The sequence below is a fragment of the Bacillus rossius genome, chromosome 2 (assembly GCF_032445375.1).
Source record: "Bacillus rossius redtenbacheri isolate Brsri chromosome 2, Brsri_v3, whole genome shotgun sequence".
Classification (NCBI taxonomy): Eukaryota; Metazoa; Arthropoda; class Insecta; order Phasmatodea; family Bacillidae; genus Bacillus; species Bacillus rossius.
In genome coordinates, this window is record NC_086331.1 from 35943331 (window position 1) to 35967681 (window position 24351).

Sequence of the window (24351 nt, forward strand, 5' to 3'; positions counted from 1 at the left end):
ATATACCTCATTGGGACTGGACCAGTTTAGAGACATTAAATCTGACAACCACATTGATCCATTGGTTTCAACGAGCGTTAAAAAAAAAAATTATCATACGGTCGCTACTGAGATAGCGAGAGGCGCTGTACCTGCCGCCGCGACACAGCTCGGTTATTTCCTCTCCGCCAGACCCTCGCTCTCGGCGTGCCTAGCGGACAATGACGGAGGGGAAGTTACAAGCCGGACGGCTCGCACCCCCACCACTGCAACATTCTTTAGGTGCGTCACTAGGGTAGACCACGCCTCCGACCCTACACCACACCTCCCGGACTGCTCGAACACGTGGCATGGAGAGCTCTTCTCGCGGAGACCATACGTCCAAAGGACCCTTAAATAATCAGGTACCACAAAATGTTAGTAAAATTTATTTATGGAAAAAAAAATTCAATTTTTTTCTTTGGAATTTGTTGCAAAAATCGTGGTGCGCGCTATACACGAGTACATACGGTAATATTGGCACATTAAAATCTACCAAGCTTTACTACAGATATTTACTTTTAAGTTATGTTTCAGCAATACTGCAGCTACACACACTGTCACAGCATCCAATCAGCAGTGTAACAAACACTTGTTTAGAAGTACCTCAAACTCTGATGCTAGCTTGTTCTGAGTATCAGCGGACCCTCACTGTGCCTTCTTTACAATTTCATTAACTGGTTTAAGGTCTTCTCTTTGGTAAATCCTAAAGAAAGCTGTTCAGTAATGATGTCGACCAGAGCTACGCCCTCCCAAAGCCAGATGTGCCTCACACCGCTATCGACCTCCTCTCCTCCCACCGACACCTTCTGTTTCAAACTCCCGCCAACGATAGTGTGTGTGTGTGTGTTTGTGCCGCCTGGCAAGAGGCACTGCGTTAGAGCCTATGTTATGGCCTCATTCCATTTATAAATTAGTCAAATTAATAAATATGTTTTTTTTTTCTATTTCTAATTTTTTCCCAGTGTAATTGTTTTCAGATAATTTTCAGAATGAGCATAGCTATGCGCGATCCCTTTCGGCGTACACCCTCAGTTGAGCGGTGAAGACTTCCCCTTTAAAAATAATGAATTTATTAAATAAATAATTGTTATACATAGTATTAGTTGTAAATTAAATTAACGTTTAATTTTTGAAAGGTTTAACCATGTTATTTATATTTCCTTTGCTATATTAATCGACTTATGGTAAATTCACCACTTCCTGCGCCCATGACACCCATGACACCCATGACACCCTGGTGCCCAGTCTCTTCCGTTCACCATCCAGGATAGGAAGCATCTCCGCACCTCGTCGATTTCAACCCATTGCTCGTTACTGATCTGTTAACATCCGCCATCGTTAAGTATCTTTAAACATTTTCTATTCATCTTCGAGGCCTACCCCGGCAGTATACTGTTTTACCTAATTGTTTAAAGCTGCCCAGAGCGATTTAAATCGCACGACGATCTTTGTACTTTCGGGGTCAGGTCACGCGGTGTCCTGGTCAAGCATTTAAGATGGACTGCATGCCATTGGCAATATTAACTATTTTATACGTAACGACTCATCATTGTGTGATTATTCAGTCTTGTCAATGTATGTGACTGCAACAATAAACCTGAACAGTCACCCTGACTCGTTCGTATTCATCTCTCGACCACGAGCTTCCTAGTACAGAGACTGAGGTGTGTGGGGCACCTAACACCTCACTGGCAGTCGTCTTCACCCATAACATAGCATGCCCGCCGCTGAGAGCGGGCCGGTAAGTTCCAGTGTATCCGCGCTGGGGGAAATCGAGCCACGCTCCCCATGGGCCACATCACGGCCCAGGGAGAGAGTCAAAAGCCGGGTCCACGTGCCCATCCACGTGGTGGTGCCCAAGATCTCTATTTACTCAGACTCAAAACATTCCCCCCCCCCCCCCCCCAAACCCCTTACAACAGTAGTCTTAAGGAGTGCGTCATAAGAGAAACATTCTAACACAGTTTGTAAAGGACAATGATATTACTGAGTAAGACAGTTTAAGTTCATTTAATTTACAAATTACGTACTTAAGATAAAAAATTATTTAAGTGGTATTAAGTATCTACATGCATTAAAAAACTTACACACAAAATCAGATCGTATTAGGCATATATGATATTTATTAATCATAATAGGAACAAAACAACAAATAAAAACAATTTCTTTATCCGTATAAAATAAAATAGTGAAGAAGTTTAAACAACAAAAATACTCACCTCATTCCAGAACAACAAACATAAGCCAAAACAGAGAAAACCAAGTGTTAAAAATGTGCTGAGCCACGACTGCCGGTGTTTTGAAGCAATATGTAGTGGATGACTTGCCATGATACAAGCGACACAGCAATTTAACGTATACGAAAAACTGCAAAAATCTGAAAAGAAAAAAAAAAGAAGAAAAAAAAAACATAACCGAAGTACTACCAACATTTAAGTAAAAGTTTCATATTGCATTTCCAAGTTTATATCTTGATCCTCATGACATGATCCAGAATAATTTGATTTCAAATGTAGCTTGATCAACTGCACAGTTCATGACCTGAATTTCACAATGCATTATGTACCTTTTAATCATTTTTCATTAAAAGACTTATCAGTATTTGACCCTTGAGTTTGGGGTATAAGCCAAAAAATAAAATAAAAATTGTGGCTTCGCCACTCCCAGCTGCATACAGGATCAACTTATACTGCCACAGTGCAAGCTGCATTATGACTCTATTTTGGGTCAAATAACAAACATAATTTAATTACCATTTACTACCACTTAAACCAAAGACATTCACCCACCATTCACCTTTATTTACACATTACCTCGCCACCACATCTATTTTGCCCTCATTTTTTAAGCCAACAGGATCTTTCGACATACCTAATTAAAACATCAAGCATCATTTTACACAAGATAAATGATATAGAATCAAGCCATCAGGATCAAGGGATAAACTTGGATATGCAATATGAAAACTTTTACCTCTTTGGGCTCAGATACAAGTGGCTACACAGCCCAGCATTGAAACATAAGTTTCTACATGGTGCCCTACAGGATCATATGCAAAGTGGGTTAAATTTTTCTAAATTTTGGGATGAATGCTATTCCGTCCCCACATTTAACCACACATATGCATTTGTAAAAGCAAAATTTTAAACAGTATAGAAATACACAGAGGTACACTGCAACAGAATCTTCAATCCACTTATAAATGAAGTTATATCGGAGGTTGAAACTGAACTGACGCCACTTAACCTCAGTGATGATGGCCACATAATAATAAATCAATTATGTAAATTATGTAAAATACATTTTCATTATAATTGCTATGGCTGACCAAAAGTGGTACTTCTTCCACTTCAAGACAAATCTGATCTAGGCAAAATTTTGTCTCTATTACTTCAAAAGTAAAATAAAATTTAAAGTGGTGGGGAACATAAGTGAACAAAATGGTGTTAACAATATGCCTTAACCCACTGGGTATGATATCGTTATCACTTTGTATTCTTTCCTTTCTGAGTTTTACTTTTGCAGCATTAATCAATATATGCATTTAATATCCTTTCTAATGATGTTAAGAGTTCTTTTGCAACTCTTTCACTACTTTCATTGCATTCATACTTTTTAAAACTACCTTAAGAAAATACTTAATATTATTTGATGTTTTCTTTCTCACAACCTAGTACTTCATCCCAATGGTATCCTTTGTAAGTTTAATTTTTCATTTATCATAGTTCACTACACTGTAAGATATATAAATATTGGACAGCAGAATCAAACTTAATTAATATATCTTTGCTATATTTTTACCAACTCTTCATTTAGCTAACTATACCTCAGACCAAAGCACAAGCTGGTTGGTTAGGTAACCAATATGTTGCGAAGGAAATACCTTATTGGGCTGATTATATTCTTGTGAGCCAATGGAGTGAGGTGACACAGTGGAAAGACACCGAACTTGCATTCCAGAGGACCCAGGTTTGAATCCTGTTCCGATCATTTTTATTTTGGTTTTCTATGATCTCCCAAACTCACTACAGGCAAATGCTGGGATGGTTCCTTACTATAGGCAATGGCAGATTCCTGTCACAATATCCCTTGACTGTATCATTGTACACTGCTGTCGCTAATGACATCACTGTCGCCAATAAATGTTTTTACATTTACATGGTTTGAAACTAAATTATTTTCACTAAAACTAACACCTAATCTATACTAATATTATAAAGCTGAAGAGTTTGTTTGTTTGTTTGTTTGTTTTAACGCGCTAATCTCAGGAACCACTGGTCCGATTTGAAAAATTCTTTCAGTGTTGGATAGTACATTTATCGAGGAAGGCTATAGGCTATATTATATTATCAATAACATTAGGGATCCTTACTAAAAGTCCAATTTAGAATCAAATGCGTTGGAGGGGGTTGGATACAACATGCAGTACACGTACAAAGTGTGTGTTGACAATGCCGCAGGCGCTAGAAGTTTATTAAGCGAAATACCACTCACTGACTCACTCATCACGAGATCTCTAAAACTATACACCCGATTGACTTGAAATTTAGCATAGTTACACATTTTGTGATGTAGACGCTCACTAAGAACGGATTCTGCGGAAATCTGATCCCAAGGGGAGTTTCGGGGGCGTAATATATCAAAATTTCCAGTTTTTGGTAGGAAATCACCATGGCAACAGCTGTTGCTTTGTTGATGCTTCATTCGTCTCTATGGCAACGACTATTTCATTGTTAGTGCAGTCCTCATCACGGTTGAAATTTTGCGGGTACTTTAAATATCAAAAATTGCCCTTCTTTTCAAGTATATATATTTTACAGACTTGAAACTTCACAGTAATGTTCCTTATGTTACGCAGGATGACATTTTCCGAAAATTAGATCCCATGGGTGGTTAAAACCAGGCAACTGTGGGTACTTTGTCTGCATGAGAACAGGATTTTGCATTGTTCATGCCTTCTGCGTCTCCATGGCAACGGGCATCGCGCGGCAGTGGCGTACCCACAAGGAGGGGCATGTATAATGAGCGGCGCAAGAGTGATCTGCCTGTAGACAGCCGTAGCGAAGTACGGGTACATCAGTTGTACGTTGCGTGCACAAGTCGGGAAACCATCGGTGCTATTCATTTTCTCTCCGGTACATTATACAGCATTGTAATAAATTTTCACTGAATTTTTTTTTATTTACCATTACTGTAAATGGGAGATGTGCCTTAATTTTTTTCCATTAGTATAGCCGTGCGAAGCCAGGTCGGGCAGCTAGTCGTATAATATACCTATAGACAATATTTTATAGTTTTATTTTTTTTAATCAAGTATGTTTTTAAAACAGGAGATTTGTGATATATTTATTATTTTTTAAGATTCTGTTTATTTATAATAAGTACTATATTATTCAACAAAGGTTTCTGGATAACTGTCATATAATGCATTTACAGCAAAATAATTTGTAATAAGCATATCAAGGTCCAAATCACTCTTAAAAATTAAAATTAATCTGCAAGCTGAATTCACGCGAAATAAATGACAATAAAATTATATATTTTACAATGTTAAAATGTTAGGATATGAGTAGTTATGTTTTGTTAAAATGCTGAATAATATTATGCTTTTAGTTGCATTTTGGTGTTTTATGTTGTATTAACTTACATTTCAGTGTTATATGGTGTACTGAAAAGCTTTTAGGTGACATTTTGGTTTTATCCCAATTCACCATAAAATCTTGTCCATAAATTTTACCATGTACAGTAAACTCCTTATTATCAGGATGCGGGTTATTCGGTTTGCAGGTTAACTGTGCCATATTTCCATAAAATAATTTATGGCTTTTTATTTCTGTGCACGTGCAATAGCAACAGCACTCATATAGCATTAAATACAACACAATGAATTAGTAATACAACGAATCAATAATGTGACAAAACATCAAACAATATTTTGCTCTTTCCTCAATAGCTATTCGCTTCCTTCATTGTTAATTTATTTCTGATGACGCCCGAGTTTCATCCAACCTTTATAATTCCACCATCCAGCATGTCAGATGTTCTGCAGCAGCTCTGGGGAGAAAAGCCAAAAGCTTTCAGGGCTAGTTTACCTCGTGCTTACTAGGATGTGCTTGTTACAAATAACAGAGTCCGGAATTACATTAACAGTTTAAATAATCTTTCTAATAATAGAAAATGATAAGTTTATGCTTTTTTAAATTGTATTACAACTGAAATATATCTCCTATATCAAAATCATTATTTGTTAACTCAGAAATGTTGGTAGCGCTTACTTAAGAATGTTATGCCGGAGCCTTATTATGTAAATAATGCAATACGTGAATTATTAAATTTAATTTTATATGGTTTAATCTCAAAATGTTAATTGATATTTATTTAAATGTACACCTAATGTATTTAGACGTATGTATATTAGTACTGTATGATAATTTTAACGGGAATAGTGTCTTGAGTAAAATTGTAGTCAGCAAGCACAGTTACCTGATTGGAAAACAAATTATTTGATTAAATACTTTCTTATTGAAAAAAATGCATTTGACTAGCACTGTTTTTATTAGTGCTCTGTTTTACTGGAACAAATTAGGGCATTTACTTTGAAGGGTGTCTATTAAAGTGTTTGTTTAGATAGTCGAAATAAAAAAATTATAGTTTTTTTTTTACTTTGCTTTAACCGTATTTTTTGGTTATCCATGGACCCCTTACCAGTCATTACCCCAGATAACTAGGAGTCTACTGTATATGAAATATTGTGTGATCAAAAGAATTGCAAATAAAAGTACATTGTTGTCAAGAAGAGACATATTAGATCTTTTATTTGTTAAAAATAGTTATGAAAGTAAACTTAGATGTATTTCTTAGAAAACTCTGGAATTAAAATTCCATCTTTTGATAGTCAATAAATATGATAACTTAATACTCTTAGTTAATAATAAAATAACTGCAAATAAAGTAGTATGATACTTAAATTCTCTATCTTAGTGCAATTATGTGGGTGAATATACAGAAGTTGTCCAACTCGCTGTCATCAGCCAATAAATACGAAAATTTTAATGCACTTGTTATGTGACAATATATTATGAAATTCTAAAATTCTTTTTATGTGTCCACTCAATTTAAATTACACACTCTCAAAGTAATTTGTAAAATAATGCAATAAATCCTCAAAACATCAGTTCCCTAACGTGTCAAAATCACAAAAAAGCTTAATGAAGTGGTTGTATAAAAAATATCCCGTATTTATTGTTAATCTTATTATTTCTAAATATTCTTTAATATATGTTTAAAACATATTTTACAGATTTATTAACAGAATCTGTAAAAAGTGATTTTAAAAAAATGAACAAACTTTGTCATTACTTTTACCCATTAGTCCTTTGTGTCAAGTTCAAATCTGAAATACCCGCATAATATTACCGAACTTTTATCAACTCGTACAGTTTGAATGTTAGTAGTGAAGTTAGGTGCAGAGCGCGCCACATTGATGGCAGCCATTACGAGGCCAGTGCTAGCGCCGTTGTTACCGCGTGTGTTTGTGCTGATCCACTTAAGTTTTCAGTACTCTGGTGAGTCTTTATTTTCTTTAGTGGCTAGGTTTTGTTTTAATTGATGCATGTATACATGTCATTTGTATAAATATATCATCTTAATAATTAAAAATATAAATAAAAAATTAAGTTTCAATTATAACCTCAAATTAATGTCCAATTCATCAGTCCGCTGTCGTCAGTCCGCTGTCTAAACTTGCGCCAAAGGACTGACGTGTTTCCAGGGAACTGATGTTCTATATATTTCAGATCTTTTTACTACATGTTAAAGTATGAAATAATTTATTTTACTCATTTCAGACTATATACATTATGCCGCCGCCTATAAAGAAAGAAAAATTATCGAGAGAAGAGGTTTTAAAAAATAAAAGAGAAGCCAAAAAAGCTTGTTTGATGAGAATTAAAAGTGACCCAATTACATTAGCAGAATACAAAGAGAAACAAAAATTATAGTATTTAAAAAAAAAAAAGTCAAAGAAAATCGATTAAACAAATGACACAGCGAGAGCAACGGATAACTAGAAAAAATTGGAAACAATATTCATTAAAGTAAAGGCAAAAGCTAACTTTGAACCAAAACACAAATCACTTTTTACATCAGAATACACCTTCAACCAGTGATGAAGAAGGGCCACCAATGGTCCTTGTAGAAAATAGACCAGTCATCATTAACGAAGACCAAAGAGCAAAAGAAGCAAAAAGGAGTAGTCAAAGACAGAGAAAAGACAGAAACAAGCAATTAAAGAAAATGAGTACTATTATTACAATACTTAAAACTAAATTAAATACTGAAAATCAAAATTATAAACGGATTAAAAGAAACTTAAAGAAGGTCATGAAATCGGTTGAAAAAACGCCAAAACTGAGACTTGAAGAAATAAGTGAGGATGTTATTAAAAGGAAAGAATTAGTAAAGAAAGCTCTTTTTGGTGAAGTCATGAAATCTCTACTAGAAGAAAACTACGAAAAAATTAAAAACCATAAAGAAAAAATGAAATTTAAACAAGCTTTATCTGGAAGTGTAGTAGAGAAATATAAACTATTGAGATTCAAAAACAAAGTAGTGACCTACACAAAAACTCGAAACAACCTTTCGAAACCAAAAACAAAGTATCGCAAAATGCAGTTGCAAAGATTGGATGAGGAATTTTTAGAAGATGACGCTAAAAGCCGCCTTGCAGCCGGAAAGAAATAATTTATATCTCGACAACAAATTAAAAAGCAAAAGCGATATTTGTTTGATAGTTTGAAAAATCGTTACAAGAAGTTTTTGAAAACTGTTCCATTTGTAATCAGTTATACTCTATTTAATCGACTACGACCATTTTGGGTTGTACCACCTACTTTATTAAACCGTGATACTTGTGCCTGCACAATCCACGAAAACATGGACCTCAAACTTGCAGCTTTAAAAAATGCAAAAATTCTTACATCAGTTAGAAATCATCAAAGTATGCTGGATACTCTTTGCTGTAATCAATATGCTGAAGGACGTTTGGAGAGAACGTGTGAGGATTGTTGCATCAAAAATTAACATACAGGAATTTGATAATTTAAAGCCAATCCTATTGCAACAGTGGGTACATAAAAAGGAGGCATTTATTGACTCAAGACAAAAAAAAACGGTTTATGAAGAAATATAAAAAAGAAACACAGAAAATCTTACCAAGAGAACTTATTTAAAACTTGAAGATGATATGAGCATTTTTTTCTGTCATGTTTATTACATAGTTCACCAGTACAACCAAATTAAACACCTGAAGGAGTCTTGATCTGAAAATGATGCCATAGTACACATGGACTTTTCAGAAAATTTTTGTACTAAATACAAGGAAATACAATCATTTCATTTTGGCGGTTCGCATGCCCAACTTTCACTACATACTGTTGTTGTGTACCTAAAAAACTCAGTTACTTCATATTGCACAATTTCATCAAATTTGTCCCATAATGTGGGAGCAATTTGGACGCATCTACAGCCAGTGATAAAGTCATTGAGTCCAAATGTTCACCATATTCACTTTCTCAGTGATGGTCCTGTAACTCAATACAGGAACAAGACCATGTTCCATTATGAGGTACACGTGGAACTATCATGAGGCCGGTCATGGCAAGGGGGCACTAGATGGTGTAGGGGCCACCTGTAAGCAAACCGCCGATCATGTAATCGCTACAGGAGCTGATATAACTTACTTGAAAGAGTTTGTTGCTGTCATTTGCAAGAGATGCCATGGTATACGCGCATATGTGATTGAAGACCATGAAATTGAGCAAATGAACTTCACAATCAAAGAGAACTCCTCTAAATTTGTTGATTTTAAGGGGACACTTAATGTGCATCAGGTGACCGGCTCTGTTTATTTGCCAAACCAACTTACAATGAAGTCACTTAGTTGTTTTTGTGACCCTGATGGATGCCATCATTACAAGCTAGGATCTATTAGGTATGAAAGAGAAATGCCAGATACACATTTAAATGTTTCGACTGTATTCTCTGACTCTGAAGATGATACTCTGCCACTATCCACCTACGCAAAAAACAATGGTAGCAGCTCTACTTCCAAATGTAATCTATCTATGCCAGGAGTTAGTGACTACAGAAAAGCACAAACTCAAAATGATTATAGCAGTGGTGATTAATTTTTGATTAAAAATATATAGTGAGAAGAGCAGAATATCATTATGCAGGGATCTGTTCTTCTGTCGATAATGAGGATGGTGAATTGAGAGTAACTTTTCTTAAAATTTGTAATGATGATGGTACTCTGTTTAAATTGGACGAAAGCAATGTGTCAGCTGTACCAATCGACTAAGTAATAAAAAAACTTCCTGTACCAAATCTCGTTACAAGAGGGAATAGGATATTTTACCAATTTAAAGAGAAGATTGACTTTTTGTAAAGTAATTTTTATTGATATGTTAACGAATTTGAATATTTAGAAGCATAATCTTTGTTGCAGCATAAGAGCTGATTTTTGTTTATTTTTTGTATCTAATAGTCATTACGTCCCACAATTTTTACCTAGTGATAGAAAATACAGTATTGCTATAAGCAGCTTTATTTTTTTTTCTAATATTAAATTTCTTAGAATTGTCTAATGTTAAGGAAACTACCTCAAAGTAAAAATAAGCAGTATAAATTGAAAAGGCTGTCTTAAGGACTGACGTTTTTGCCACCCTCGTCAGTCCTTTGGCGATCAAATTTGAAAAACTGCAAATAACTCACAAAATATTTTAAAAATTGACTGGCCTGGCATAGGATAGTATATTAATAAGATAAAATATACATACAAACCAATATATGTATTTATTATGGTTAAAAATTATGTTTGCAAAATAGGGCGAAAAGTTGTCCAACTTTTGTATATTTACCCATATATAATTTATGATGTAGTGTTTTTCAGTTATATGTATTATGTATTATTCAGTTATACAGCAGTGTCTTGCTAATCTGGACTTGTCCGGGTCACCGAAAGTCCGGATTAACCGTAATCAACTTTAAAATGTATCAAAAACAAGTTTTATAAGCTAAAGAAAAAATTTGTATGCTTAAAAATCAACTGTGTTTTATTATAAAGTACTTAAGAAACTAAGTACGCATGTAGGTAACTTATAAATAATACAATACATTAAAGTTACAATTAATTTACATTTAATTTTTCGTTGAGTTTGAGCACGAACGCTTGTAATGTTACGCCCGACAGCGGATCGACTTGTTCACGTTGTTGGCAAAACCAAAAGTACAAAGCCTTGTCTAAAGTTTCATTTTTTTTGGTTTTTTTAACGTGCTTCTGTTACCCAGACTGTCCTTACTCACCATTTTGGCACAAAAATCTTCAATTTCATTCCAATTTTTTTTCCAATCAGAAACAGTTTGTTTTCCCACTCCCAAATCTTGTGCGATTCTAGTTAATGATTCACCCGCATCAATACGAAATAAGACTTGGTGTTTTTGCTCCATTGTTACAGTCACTTTCTTGCATTTAGTAGCCATTACGTTGCTCTTAATAAGAGCACACAATACAACACTCGCACTGAATAAAAATAACTGTCACCAGCACGAGTAACCATTGACTGAAGGGAACAAAACAAAACAACTCGCAGGTATAGAGTGAGTCATTTCTTGGAAAACAGATGATGAGCAGAAAACTATCAGTAAGACTCCCGGCAACTGAGGGCAAGAGGACCCTCTCTTAAAATTAATTTTCTTATTATCCTTTGTCACAACATTATTTTTCATCTTTTTTTTTTTAAATCAGTCCGGATTAACCGAATGTCCGGACTAGCGGGGTCCGTATTAGCGAGACTCTACTGTATGTATTGTTTGGTTACATGTATTGTCAGTTATATGTATTATCCAATACTGTTTTGTACAATATTGTTTTTAGTGCTGTCCATTTTTCATGTAGTATTTTAATCATTATCTCTGCACCATACATTGTATTTATTTTTATTGTGTTGTGTGTGAAGATTGTGGTAATTTTTTTATTCTATTTTATTTCAGTGTGTGTTGTTCTGTTATTATATTTTAGTATATTTAAGTGTGTGTTGTTTTGTGTCAACCATGTATGGCTTTGTGCCATTGATTGGTATGTTACAATTTAAATGAATTAACAATACATAAATATACAAAACATTTTGCATTGTCGTCATTTCCATTAATGCTATGCAACCAACACTGCCTGTCTGTAATATAAAATACAATATTTAATCAAACTTTAGAACAATAAATTACTGATTTTTAAAAGATCAATGACAATAGACTAATATTGTGAACAGATAAATGACAATCAACTTTGAATCATGCTTAAAATATTAAATTAATACACAGTTGATTCATTGATGGTTCTCTTATGTAACAGATGGATTTTCAACTACACTTTAATTTGTGATTATTATATAGACTGGTTTTAAGACAGTAAATGATCACACCACTATTAAAAATTAATAATCCAGTTTGGTAAATAACATTTAGTCAAATTCCTTGCATTTTTTTAGGTTTTGAAGAAACCTTTTAAAACTCCCTGTGATTTACCTGTTTTCCAGATTTTCCTTGTCTGTCAGAACCCAGCTAGTTTGTATCCCCAGCCATCACAACAAAGTAGACTTGACAGGATGATTCTGTTGTGGTTTGCCATTGCCTTACACAGTATGATGGCGAATATGACACTGAAACTTAATAGTACCTACAGTAAAAATAGACCCAACTCAACCAAATAAACAACCAAATTTGTAACACCATGAAACTTGGGTCATAACTTGTTTTCATATAAGGGAATCAATATCTACAGAATTTGCCCAAATTTTGGGGGGAGAACTACCCTCTCCCCTAGGAGGACTAAAAAGGGGACGGAGACATGAAAAATAATTTGCACCAAGCAGGTCGGATGAAGTATTGTTTATTATAGTTAAGTTTGTTTATCAAATGAGACCACCGGCATGACATTAGTCAATACTTTAAAAATTTAATCAATTTTAGGTTAAATAACACAAAAAAAAAATCACAATATTTTGCTATTATCTTTGAAAGATTTGTGCAATGGGAGTGCATGACTTGAAGTAAGCTTTTGGACATACACCATTGTTAAGCACATGTATGTCTGTAGAAGAAAACTAAAAAAAACACAAAAGACAAAAACACAAATCCCCAGAGAAACATGCATACCGGGCATTGATATTATCTTTGACAGACATATATGTGCTTAGCAATGGCGAATGTCCAAAAGCTTACATCAAGTCATGCACTCCCATTGCACAAATCTTTCAAAATGAATATCAATGCCTGGTATGGACCCGGTATGCATGTTTCTCTGAGGATTTGTGTTTTTGTCTTTTGTGTTTTTTGTAGTTTTCTTCTACAGACATGCATGTGCTTAGCAATGGCGTATGTCCAAAAACTTACATCAAGACAATATTTTGCAGCTGGACAATATTTTTAGAGGCACGAATAAATAAATTATTAATCGCACCTACATATAATATGAATTCAAAGTTGTGTTTTCCAGGGCGTGATGGTAAAGTTTTAAGATGTGGTAGGTAGAAATATCCTTGGAATGTTAGGATTTTCCCACTGTTCTTTTGCTATCCTACCCCCCTTTACCCACTCACTCTCCTACTTGTCGGATCATCCATCTGGTGGCTACTGATTTATGTAATATAATTTTGGATAACAATGACATGACTCCCTAAGAAAAGGAAGGAATGGAAAATCTAATAAAGGACTTTGGTATTTTACCCCCAACTAGATAGATCATTTGTTCAAACACCATAACAAAATTCCACCAAGAATTGGAGAAGTTAAAAGGGTGTGGTGCAACGTCCAAGTAATGTATTCGGTACATAGAAATGGTGACTCTTGTTCGCAAATGTTTGGTGGCAGGAAGAATAGGTGATTAAAGTTGCATCTGACCACTGTGACACTTATGATTCCAAAATTCATAGCAAGTGGACACTATTACGTCAAAGCTTGCAACATTTATTTGGAGCAGTTAATTCACCTGCCCATTCAAATTGCCCAGATAATGCACCATTCGATGTATTAATAAGTTCTGCAGTGGTATATTCCTGGACATGATTATTGAATAAACCACTAATAGGCTGTTCAAAGTGATGGGATGCATAGCGAGTAGAGCTTTCACTGATGATGTTTTAAATGCATACATTCTATCAAAACCAGTGCTTGCCTCAATAACTGAGGCACTTGAAGTATTCACAAGGTTCATATTTATGACATCTGAGCACCATGTTGATGAAAGAAAAAGTCAGATGAAAAGAGACACTGCTGAGGTTGCCAAATAACAGAAGTGGCTGAAACTTCAGAATCCATTTGCTGTTCCTACGAGTATGGTTACGTCTTTGGGAATTGTATAACATGAATATAACCAATAAGTAAAATGCCAATTGTCAAAAGAGTTGGGCTCAAGTATTATGGCACAGGTGGATGGCCAAAACTTTGGAGATGTGAAAATGAGAAGAAATAACAATGTTCATCTGCTTTCTGCAGTCATCACATCTGTCAAGGTTGACAATAAAATAATTATTGATCCTTTGGTGCTCTACCAACAGATGCTTTTAAGGAAGAAGTCAAAAGATGATTTGCCTTTGTATTTCAAGTATGAAATCTCCCCATACCCCATGTTTTTGTTAACAGGCACTGGTATGAGGAAAACCACTAAGTTTGCACTTTATAAGGAGTTTTAATGAGATGAACAGGAATTGGTAAAAAAGAAATTATGATCACCAATTGGGAGGTTATCTGCTCCATGCCGTCACACAGAATTAATGCCTGTCCATATGTTGATGTCATTCAAGTGTACATTAAATATCTTGAAAGCAATTACAGAGCAAGAATTCAAAACAAAACAACAATTTTTGATATTATGATGACACAACATCATACGAACAAGAACTTCTTGCCTCAATTAAACATGAAAGAGACCATGCCGCTGTACGATAAAAAAAAGTGGTTTCTTAGCAACTCTGGGGGGAGGGGAGGACTGATTACCATAGTGTCCACAGCACTAAAGCAACATAACTTTAAAGTATGCAATCAACTGATGATACAGATGTGCTGAATGTGCAAATGGCAGTAGAACAATCAGCTGACTGTATCCCAATATTTATTTTTTCTAAACACATTGTAACATGTATAAGGAAACCTGAGGTGATGAAAAAGGGAGAGGTGTTATGGGTGTGGCAGTTGGCACCCATGACAGTTAGAAGGTGCGTGATGTAAGATGGTGTCATATTGATGTATTTTGTAACAGTGACTACAACGTCATCTAATAAAGATATAACATGGCGCAGTCGACAGGATTTTGTGTTTACCTTAAATGATTATACTAAGTAACAAGACCGGGCCAGTAACCACAGTGAAAGTAGGTGCTAAGTAAAATATTCGTATGTAAACAATGGCCGTGGTTGGCGGAGTTAAGTTGCCACCTGCATACGCGGACTGAAAGTTTTGGGAGTCAGAATTTGAAGACTACCTTGTGAGTACTGGACAAGACAATGCCCCAGACAAGGTTCAAATTTCACTTTTGAAAACATCATGGGCAGTGATTCCTCTCGCATTTTGTCAACTGTTGACATGGTGGAAGAGGATAAGAAAAGTTATGTTAAGTGGAAGCAGGCCATAGAAAGGTACGTCTGACCCAGGATCAATGAGGTCGTTAAACGATATGTGTTTGCTCAGAGGTGCCAAGAAGAAGAGGAAAGTTTTGAGCATTTTTTCACTGCCCTACGGCATCTCGTGAAGAACTATAATTATAATAACACCGCCGGTGAGAGTGCGGAAAACAAGATGCTGCGGGATCGTATAGTTCATGGTGTACTAGACAAGCCCGTCCAAGAAGCTTTGCTACGAGTTGATAACCTTACATTGGAAAAAGCGGCAGCACATTGCAGAGCGTGTGAGCAGAGCAAGCAACAAGCACATCTAATACACAGCAAGAATGGTGATAGTGAGTCTGACACTGTTTTAATTAGTGCGGTTAGTAAAAGCTCAAGTGAACAGCGTCAGAGGCCGGTGAAAGACGGGGAAACAAGGGGAAAATTTCAGTGCAGGCGATGCCAGTCAGTGCACGGACCCAAAGCATGCCCAGCATATGGAAAGAAATGTGCTAAATGCGGAGTCCTGAATCACTTTGCAAGGTCATGTAGAGTTCGTAAGGTACAAGTTGTGGAGCGAGTTGAATTGTCCAGCTCGCAAGAGAGTCTTTATTGTGATAGTGTCAGTGTATGTCCTGTTGATATTAGGGGTCGCATAAAAAGCCACAGAGACAGCAGTAGTGCTTCCTACCCCAATGAGTGGCAAGAAAAAGTAAGCATTGAAGGCGTAAAAATTATGGTGAAGCTAGACACTGGCGCACAGGTTAGTGTACTTCCACTTCAGGTTTTTAAAAAAGTGGACAAGCAGTTAGGGTTGAGCCTACGAACGTGAAATTAAAGACTTTGGATGGTGTTATCACTCCTGTGGGTAAAGTAACCTTTAACTGCCAAGCTGCGAGAGCTGAAGCTTATATAGACTTTATGGTAGTGGACTTGGATGTCGTGCCATTGCTCAAGTTACCAGGATGCATACAACTGAACTTAGTGCAGCGGGTGCACTCTGTTGACAACAGGACGGCGAAAGACAGTTTTGTGCGACAAAATGAAGATGTGTTTCATGGCCTGGGTTGCTTTCCTCAAGAAGGTAAAATCATTACTAAAGTAGGAGCTGATCCTGTATGTTGCCCTCCTAGACGAGTACCTCAGGCCTTGAGAGGGGCACTCAAAGCTGAACTTGATAGACTAGAGACAAAGGGGATTATTCAAAAGGTTGACAAGGTTGATGCCAAGGCATGGGTAAGCAACCTAGTTAAGTAATTTTGCAGACATACCTAACACAGTAATATACTTTGATGATCTACTCTGTATGGGAAACACCGAGGTAGAACATGATGAAGCTGTTCAACGAGTGGTGGAAAGGGCTAGGGCTCGAAATATAAAATTTAATGTGGATAAACTTCAGTACAAAGCTATGGAAGTTAAGTACATTGGCCATGTTTTCTCTGCAGCAGGAATGAAAGTAGATCCAGAGAGAGCGAGGACACTAATTAATTTAAGAACACCCTCAAACAAAAAGTAATTGCAACAAATACTGGGGATGTTCAATTACGTTCGTAGTTTCTTACCGCAAATGGCAACACTTACTGCGCCCCTATACAAACTACTTAAAGGGGGAGTCGATTGGCAGTGGCTACCCTTACATCAGAAAGTATTTGATGAGCTGAAGCAGAAAGTCGCTGATGCACCTGTCCTTGCATTATTTGACCCAGAGAAAGAAATCACCTTACAGTGTGATGCATCACAGTATGGGCTAGGGTGCTGTTTGCTGCAACAATCCAGTTCCGGTAACCTTCAGCTTGTCACAACTGCTTCAAGAAGCCTATCAGACAGTGAAAAGAACTACTCTCAATCAGAAAAGGAACTTCTAGCCATATACTTTGCAGCAACGAAGTTTCATGACTTTGTTTATGGTCGGACGGTAAATGTTCAAACAGACCACAAGCCATTGGTGGCAGTTATGAACAAAAACATAGGAAAGATAGGTTCCCCTAGACTACAGTGCCTCAGGCTCAAACTCCTTAAGTACTCACTGAAGGTGTACTATGTACCGGGAAAAGATCTGCACTTGGCTGATACAATGTCGAGAATGCCACTCCTGGAGACTGAACATGATCCTGAAATGTTGGAGGTGGTACATTCGTTCAGTGCATATTTACCAATGAGTGACAATAGGAAAGTGATGTTTCAAAGAGAAACTAAGCAGGATTCCATCCTTTGTAAGGTGGCCAAAATGCACCAGGAGGGCTGGCCCCATACCAGTAAGATGCTAGGGAAATATGGTGAATACTACAAGGTTCAAGATAACCTACACATAGAAGATGGAATAATATTCCTTGGACACAAAATTGTGGTACCCCATACATTGCGGCAATATGTCCTGCACCTGGTGCATGAAGGGCATTCGGCAGTTGAGAAAACTAAGGCTAGAGCACGGCAATTATTCTATTGGCCCCGAATGGCGAAATATATAGAGGAACATGTGTCAAGGTGCGGGACATGTGAAAAATTTAAGAGGGCTAAGTGCAGGGAACCCCTTATACCACATGAAGTTCCTAAACTGCCATATTTCCAAGTCGGTACAGATATCCTTGAAGTAGCCGTGAAGGCTTTCCTGATACTGATTGATTACTATTCCCACTGGATTGATATTCGACCATTGGCTGCAAAATCTTCTGCATGCACCATAAATGCAATGCAAGATGTCTTTAATGTTCATGGGTTTCCCAGAGTCCTCATTTCAGATAATGTACCCTTCACATCTTATGAGTGCCAGCAGTATTACAAAAAATATGGCATCACACTAACTACTTGTAGTCCACACTACCATCGAAGCAATGGGATGGCAGAAAAAGCTGTGGGAATCAGTAAACAGATCCTACGCAAGAGCAAATCAGAAGGTACTGACCACAGGGACCTCCTGCGTGAGTATAATAACACCCCTATCACTGGGCTGCAGGCATCTCCAGCACAAATCTTATTCAGTAGATGTGTTAGAACCACCATGCCCATAACCACAGCCATGTTGCAACCAGTTGTTCAAGAGGGGATCTATGAAGCCTTGCAAGCCAGGCAGGCTAAGTTCAAGCAGTACTACAACAGGTCAGCTCAGAAGAAAGACGTCAAATTTCAGGAAGGCGAGCGGGTAGTCACGAAGATAGAAAGTGACAGTGTCTGGGAGCCAGCTGTAGTTATCTCACAAAGCCGTGAACCACGGTCATACCTCATCAGGAAAAACAGGAGTGGCAGAGTGGTCCGAAGAAACACGTGTCATTTGCACCCTTCACGGTTCAGAGGAAACAGACAGATAGATTGGGTGCCATACCAAGAAATTGATGAAGGAGGTCAAACAAGTCCTACAGTAGAGGGTGGAAGAAGAAGTACTGATACAGACATAGAAGGTTTTAAGGGATTTAATAATGACAGTGAGAGGGTAACAAGTGATGATACAGGAAGAAACAATGGTAGGGACTTGCCAGGCAGCAGAAGCAAAGACCATTACGTGACCAGGAGTGGTAGGAGGGTCAAAGTGAAACAAATGTATGAAGGGTAACATGTAACATGTATAAGGAAACCTGAGGTGATGAAAAAGGGGGAGGTGTTATGGGTGTGGTAGTTGGCACCCATGACAGTTAGAAGGTGCGTGATGTAAGATGGTGTCATATTGATGTATTTTGTAACAGTGACTACAACGTCATATAGTAAAGATATAACACACATAGGCATACTTGATGACTAGAGCTGATCCTAAACAGCCTATCCTGTTCATAAAACCAAAAGTGAGTAGCATGCAGGAAAAATTTTCCACTCATCTCATCTACAGAAACATTATGTCAATATACATACATGGATTCCTATGGTGCATGACTTTGCAGGTTGTGAAAAAGAACCATTAATGGTGAGGGTAAAAAAACCACTTGTGTAACATCTTCAGAATAACAGTGACATAATTGTGTGCAGAAACATTCAACAAGAGTAATTCTAACCCACAAGAGGTAAAAGCTGCTGGAGAGACTTTGTTCCTCGAATTATTGGAGCCAATAGCAGCAAAATCTCACTTGAAGAGCACCATTTTGCACTATTTGTAAAATATCTTAAGCATAGCCCTGCAAAATTAGAAGCATTACCACACTTATGCTAGTGTATTACATTACTCATTCAGAGCTTCTTGCCAGGTTCTACAATGGCTTGAGTCTAAGCTTAACCTATAAGACTGGGGTTGGAGCTGTCAACATGGAGAACTCCACCCCATACATACGACTCTACCGCCTGCTCCCAATGCTATTATGTCATTGATATTTTGCTCTTGCAGGGGTAATTGCACCACTTTTCAATGCAGTTGTGTCAAGAGTGTAAATCTGCACGATCTGAGAGAAATGCTCATGCTCCAATTTGGATATTGACATGTCTATCACTTTCCTGAATGTTGGAGGCAATGAAGTCTAAAATTTTAGCTTATTTTTTGTACACAATTTCATGTTGTATGTTTCTTTGCTGGGATAATTATAATACTGTTACTATACTGTTTGTGCAGAATTACAATCAAAATTAATTTAAATGAAAAAAGGGCAACCTATAGTCATAAATATACTCACATTACTCATTACACCTAAGTGATATGAGTATCACACAATCAAGCAATCATCAAAATTAAGTGTTTATCATGAAATCAAGCAATAATTAAACCCAAATGTGTATCACATATCTTCACAAGTATTTTTACAGTAATTATAATAAAAAATATTTAAATGCAAAATTGGGTTATTAACTACAAAAGCGAAAAAGTTCATTTTTTTTTTAATAGCACAGCAATCACCAAAACAAACAGTTAGACAAGAAAGTATGTCCGTTGTTTAGAGAGAGAGTAGACACGTGATTGTGGTCTCCACATGCCATTACTGAAGATAATAAACAAAACCAAATTCAAACAACAGTTAATTTTATTTAAATGTGATACATGCACCAATTTTGTAACTGGTAAAATATGACAAATGTAATTTCAATCAGAATTTAGTGACCAAAAGTGACTTTTTAACAATTAAATGACATTTAAAGATTTAAATAAAAAAGTGAACTTTATTGAAGGTTGCCATTATCAAAAATGACTTTTTAAAAATTAAGTGACTTTTAGTGAAAAGAGTGATGACTTACACCAATCCCTCACTTAGCACGTCTTCAGATTGCACAAATTCATTTAGCACAATGTTAATTTTACTGCCCCAGTCTTGAATAGCACGTCTGTAAATTTCAGTTAGTGTGAAATCTCTGCAGGAAAAAAAAAAGTAAGGTATGATGCCATGAAGTCTGTTTCAACTTCTGTAAACAACAAACAACAGATGTGCCGTGGCATACAGTTAGCCATACAAGGGGGGAAGAGATCCGCGCGCAGGCCTGACTACGCTATCGGCTGTTGTACAAGCATCAGCTATGGCAAGTTAAGTTGCGGCTATGGAGTGTAAAGGACAAAATGTTTTTACCTCTACACGTATGCCGCCGTGCAATACCGTTGTCTCCCAGCTTCAGACTGGGCCATGATGAACTCAATCTAGCCAGTGGGAGAGAACTCGCACAAACACAAGCAATGTCAACCCATTTGTCTGCCGGTAACTGTACGTTCGCAAGCACCTGCAGTTGTAATCAAATTGGAATCATGGCTTCCAAGTGAGAGCATAATGCTTCATGTTCAAGTATTTTAGACAAAACTGTAAGTATTAGAGCATGAACATTGACCATTTCTGAACATCCTGGAATGAAATACCACTGGAGCACCATGCCAGTGGTTTCCTACAATTTTGTCCTTATTTGATGTCAGGGACAGATTTTTATCACTATCAGCAAATTTTCATTTCAATGAGATTTTTAAAGAGAAAGGGGAGCTTGGGTATGATCCTTTGCACAAAGTTTGTCCACTCCTTTAACGGTTGCATCAGAAATGTAAGACATAATTTCAACTTGCAGGAGATATTACAATAGACTGACACCTAGCAACCTTGCTGAGATGATGTGGTGATGTGATTATGTGGGGCGACAATCGACTCCGTGGTAGCGTACGCACGCCGCACTTTGCTGCACTCTCGCGCACACTGTTCTTGGTTCACTTATAAGTGGACACATCCCAGGAGGCGATGACCGGCCATAACGGCTTGTGCAAGCAGAGGGAGCACTAAAGAGTGTCGTCGAATGCCCCCTCTCTCCGAGGCCAATAGGGCTGTTGACGGCCCCCCTCCTCCACGCACATGGGACCAGGGCTCATTCCCCAATTGTGAAAGTGGATGTGTAGCTGGGTGGTGGGGGAGTGTTGTTGGTGTGGGCTTCTCTCATAGTGTGGGAGCAGTTGCTGCACACTGTCTCGGGGTGCCTGTAGTACAGGTGGATAGGGGTCAGTTGCTTCGCCCCCCCCTAGCTGTCGCTTGGGTCACCGCCTACCTCTGGCTCCTCGGGCTCTTGACCCTCACTGTGAAGGTGGAGTCAGTGAGGCTTATTTCCACTGGCCACCTCGGGGCCTGGCCATGGGGTGAAATCAGCCGTGAGTAGTCCTCATCAGGGTGCTGGACGATGGGGTCGTCGAACGAGTCGACCTGGTCAGGGTCGTAACATTGCAGGACATTCCACGGTTGTTGCAGCTCCTGTGCCGATGCTCCCTGTGGACAGGGCTGAGGTTTTGCTGGCCTTATGGTTGAAAATTCAGTGGTGGCTCGCTGAGGCATTGCTAACAAGCAGCTGGTGTCGACCTTCGAGATTTGGGAGCTTGATGATGCTTCTGGGGGTTTAGTCATCATGGTGCAGACAGCGGGTGTGTCATACCATTGTGGGATCAGGGACAGGATTGGATTCCCTTGTGCTGGAGGTAACTCATTGGTAGGGACCAAACAGAGATCATCCCAATATATTTTGGTCGCTCGCATACTGGGCAGTCGCACGGCATAGGAGGAGGGGCCGAGTCGGTGTAGTATCTCCCGTGGAGCCGTCCACTTGGGAGCTAGTCCAGCACAGAACTTGCGCCCCCTCGCAAACAGCGGGTGTTGTCGCACATATACCATCTGTCCTGGTTCTAGGAGGGAGGGTGGTCGGGTGGTTTGGGGGGTAAGAGTGTAAAGGAAGTGGGCTTGTTGTCGCCACGCACCTTCTCGGCGTGCCTCAACAGAGGGGCGGGGTTCGTCCCCTCCCATGTCCCTCAGCCCCTGCATGGCTACTCGGAGCTCGCCAGGTAGCGCGAGGTTCTCCCCCATCAAAAGTTCAGAAGGGTTGTGGCCCGTCACCACATTTGACCTCCGGCGCAGGCAGTACAACAGTTTGGGGAGGTGGACGTCCCACTTAGAGTGGTCATCCCCCAAGCATAGCCACAGTTGGACTTTAATCTCCTAATTACGACGTTCGGTTGGATTGGCCTGGGGGTGATATGTGGGGGAGGTATGGTGGCCGAGCCCCCACCTGCGACAGTCAGCTTTCTAGCGTCGACCCGCGAATTGGGCCCCATTGTCCGTCAGCAGGAAACGGGGGAAGCCGTAACGGGGAAATATCTCTGAGTCGAGCAGGGCAGCAATGGTGCCCACCTTGACGTTCGACACCGCAAATGCCTCAGTCCAGCAGGTAAATAGGTCGGTTATTACGACCAGGTAGCGTTTTCCCCGTGTGGTCTGCGGGTATGGGTCCATGATGTCAAGTGCGACAGTGTGGAAAGGTTCACACGGACGCCTCGGTCTTTGCTGCTCTACCGCGTCTGATTTTCGCATCTTCCGCTGTTGACATATCTGACAGCACCATACGTAGTCCCGAATATCGCGAGCGACTCCAGGCCAATGAAAAGTTTTGCGTAGCTTTTGCTGTGTCTGATCAGCGCCGGGATGACTGGTAACGTCGCTGTCATGGTAGAAACCTAGCACCCTGGCCCTCATGGTGGGGGTCACATGGATGCATCATGCATCCATGTCCCCAGGGACACAGGTCTGCAAAATGCCGCCAAGGCAACGTTGGTAAGGGCGGACTTCTTCTCCACAGGCAGTTATGTCCGCCCAAGTCGCGTTGTCCTGGTGCTGGGCTTGTTGGACCTCAGCTAGGAGGCCGTCCAGTGTAGTCGGGTGTCAGGGGGGTGGTCAGGCCTCACAGCCCGAGTGGCATACAGGGCGGTGGGCAGATTGTTGATGGCCGGTTGTTCAGTGTTGGAGGAGGGTGGAAGCAAGCCCTCCCAACCCTAGTCATCATGAAAGGTGGTGTTGGGGTCTGGATGTTGCGACAGCTCATCTGCCAGTTGGTTTTCACGTCCTGGCACATGCTCTACCGTAAATGCAATGCTTTGCAACATGAGGGTCCACTTCATTTTTTTTGCACACGGTTAAGTTACACTTTATAAGTGGTTGTGTTTATTTACTGCCATATAAGACAGATATTTTGGTATGCACTGAAGAAACTTCAAAGCATATTTTTTGTATATTCTAAAATATTTTGAAATTAGTTATTCAAATACAGTGTTTTTAAAGATAACTAATCCCAGTTTGGTTTGTAAACATTAGATCATATACTGGTCTTATAAATGCATGTTTATTTGCATGAGCCTGGTGAACAAAGTAGTCATACGGGAAGTGTATGTAGCTGAACAGTTCATTATTTGTATGCCGCACAGTCTTATGCCTTAAAGTAAAGATTTATTCTAGTGAGTGTTGTAATAAATGAGCCAGTG

At 38.5% G+C, this 24351-nt stretch overlaps 1 protein-coding gene across 2 annotated transcripts in view; it reads right to left on the reverse strand.

Annotated features, from left to right (window-relative positions):
• Positions 1 to 24351, reverse strand: part of LOC134529239 (transmembrane protein 43 homolog) — a 140118-nt gene that overhangs the window by 99052 nt on the left and 16715 nt on the right. For both annotated transcript variants that reach the window (XM_063363128.1, XM_063363130.1), the window contains exon 2: positions 2241 to 2398. In XM_063363128.1, coding sequence (XP_063219198.1) covers positions 2241 to 2351 — 111 coding nt within the window. In that variant the 5' untranslated portion in view covers positions 2352 to 2398. The remainder of the gene's footprint in view (positions 1 to 2240; positions 2399 to 24351) is intronic.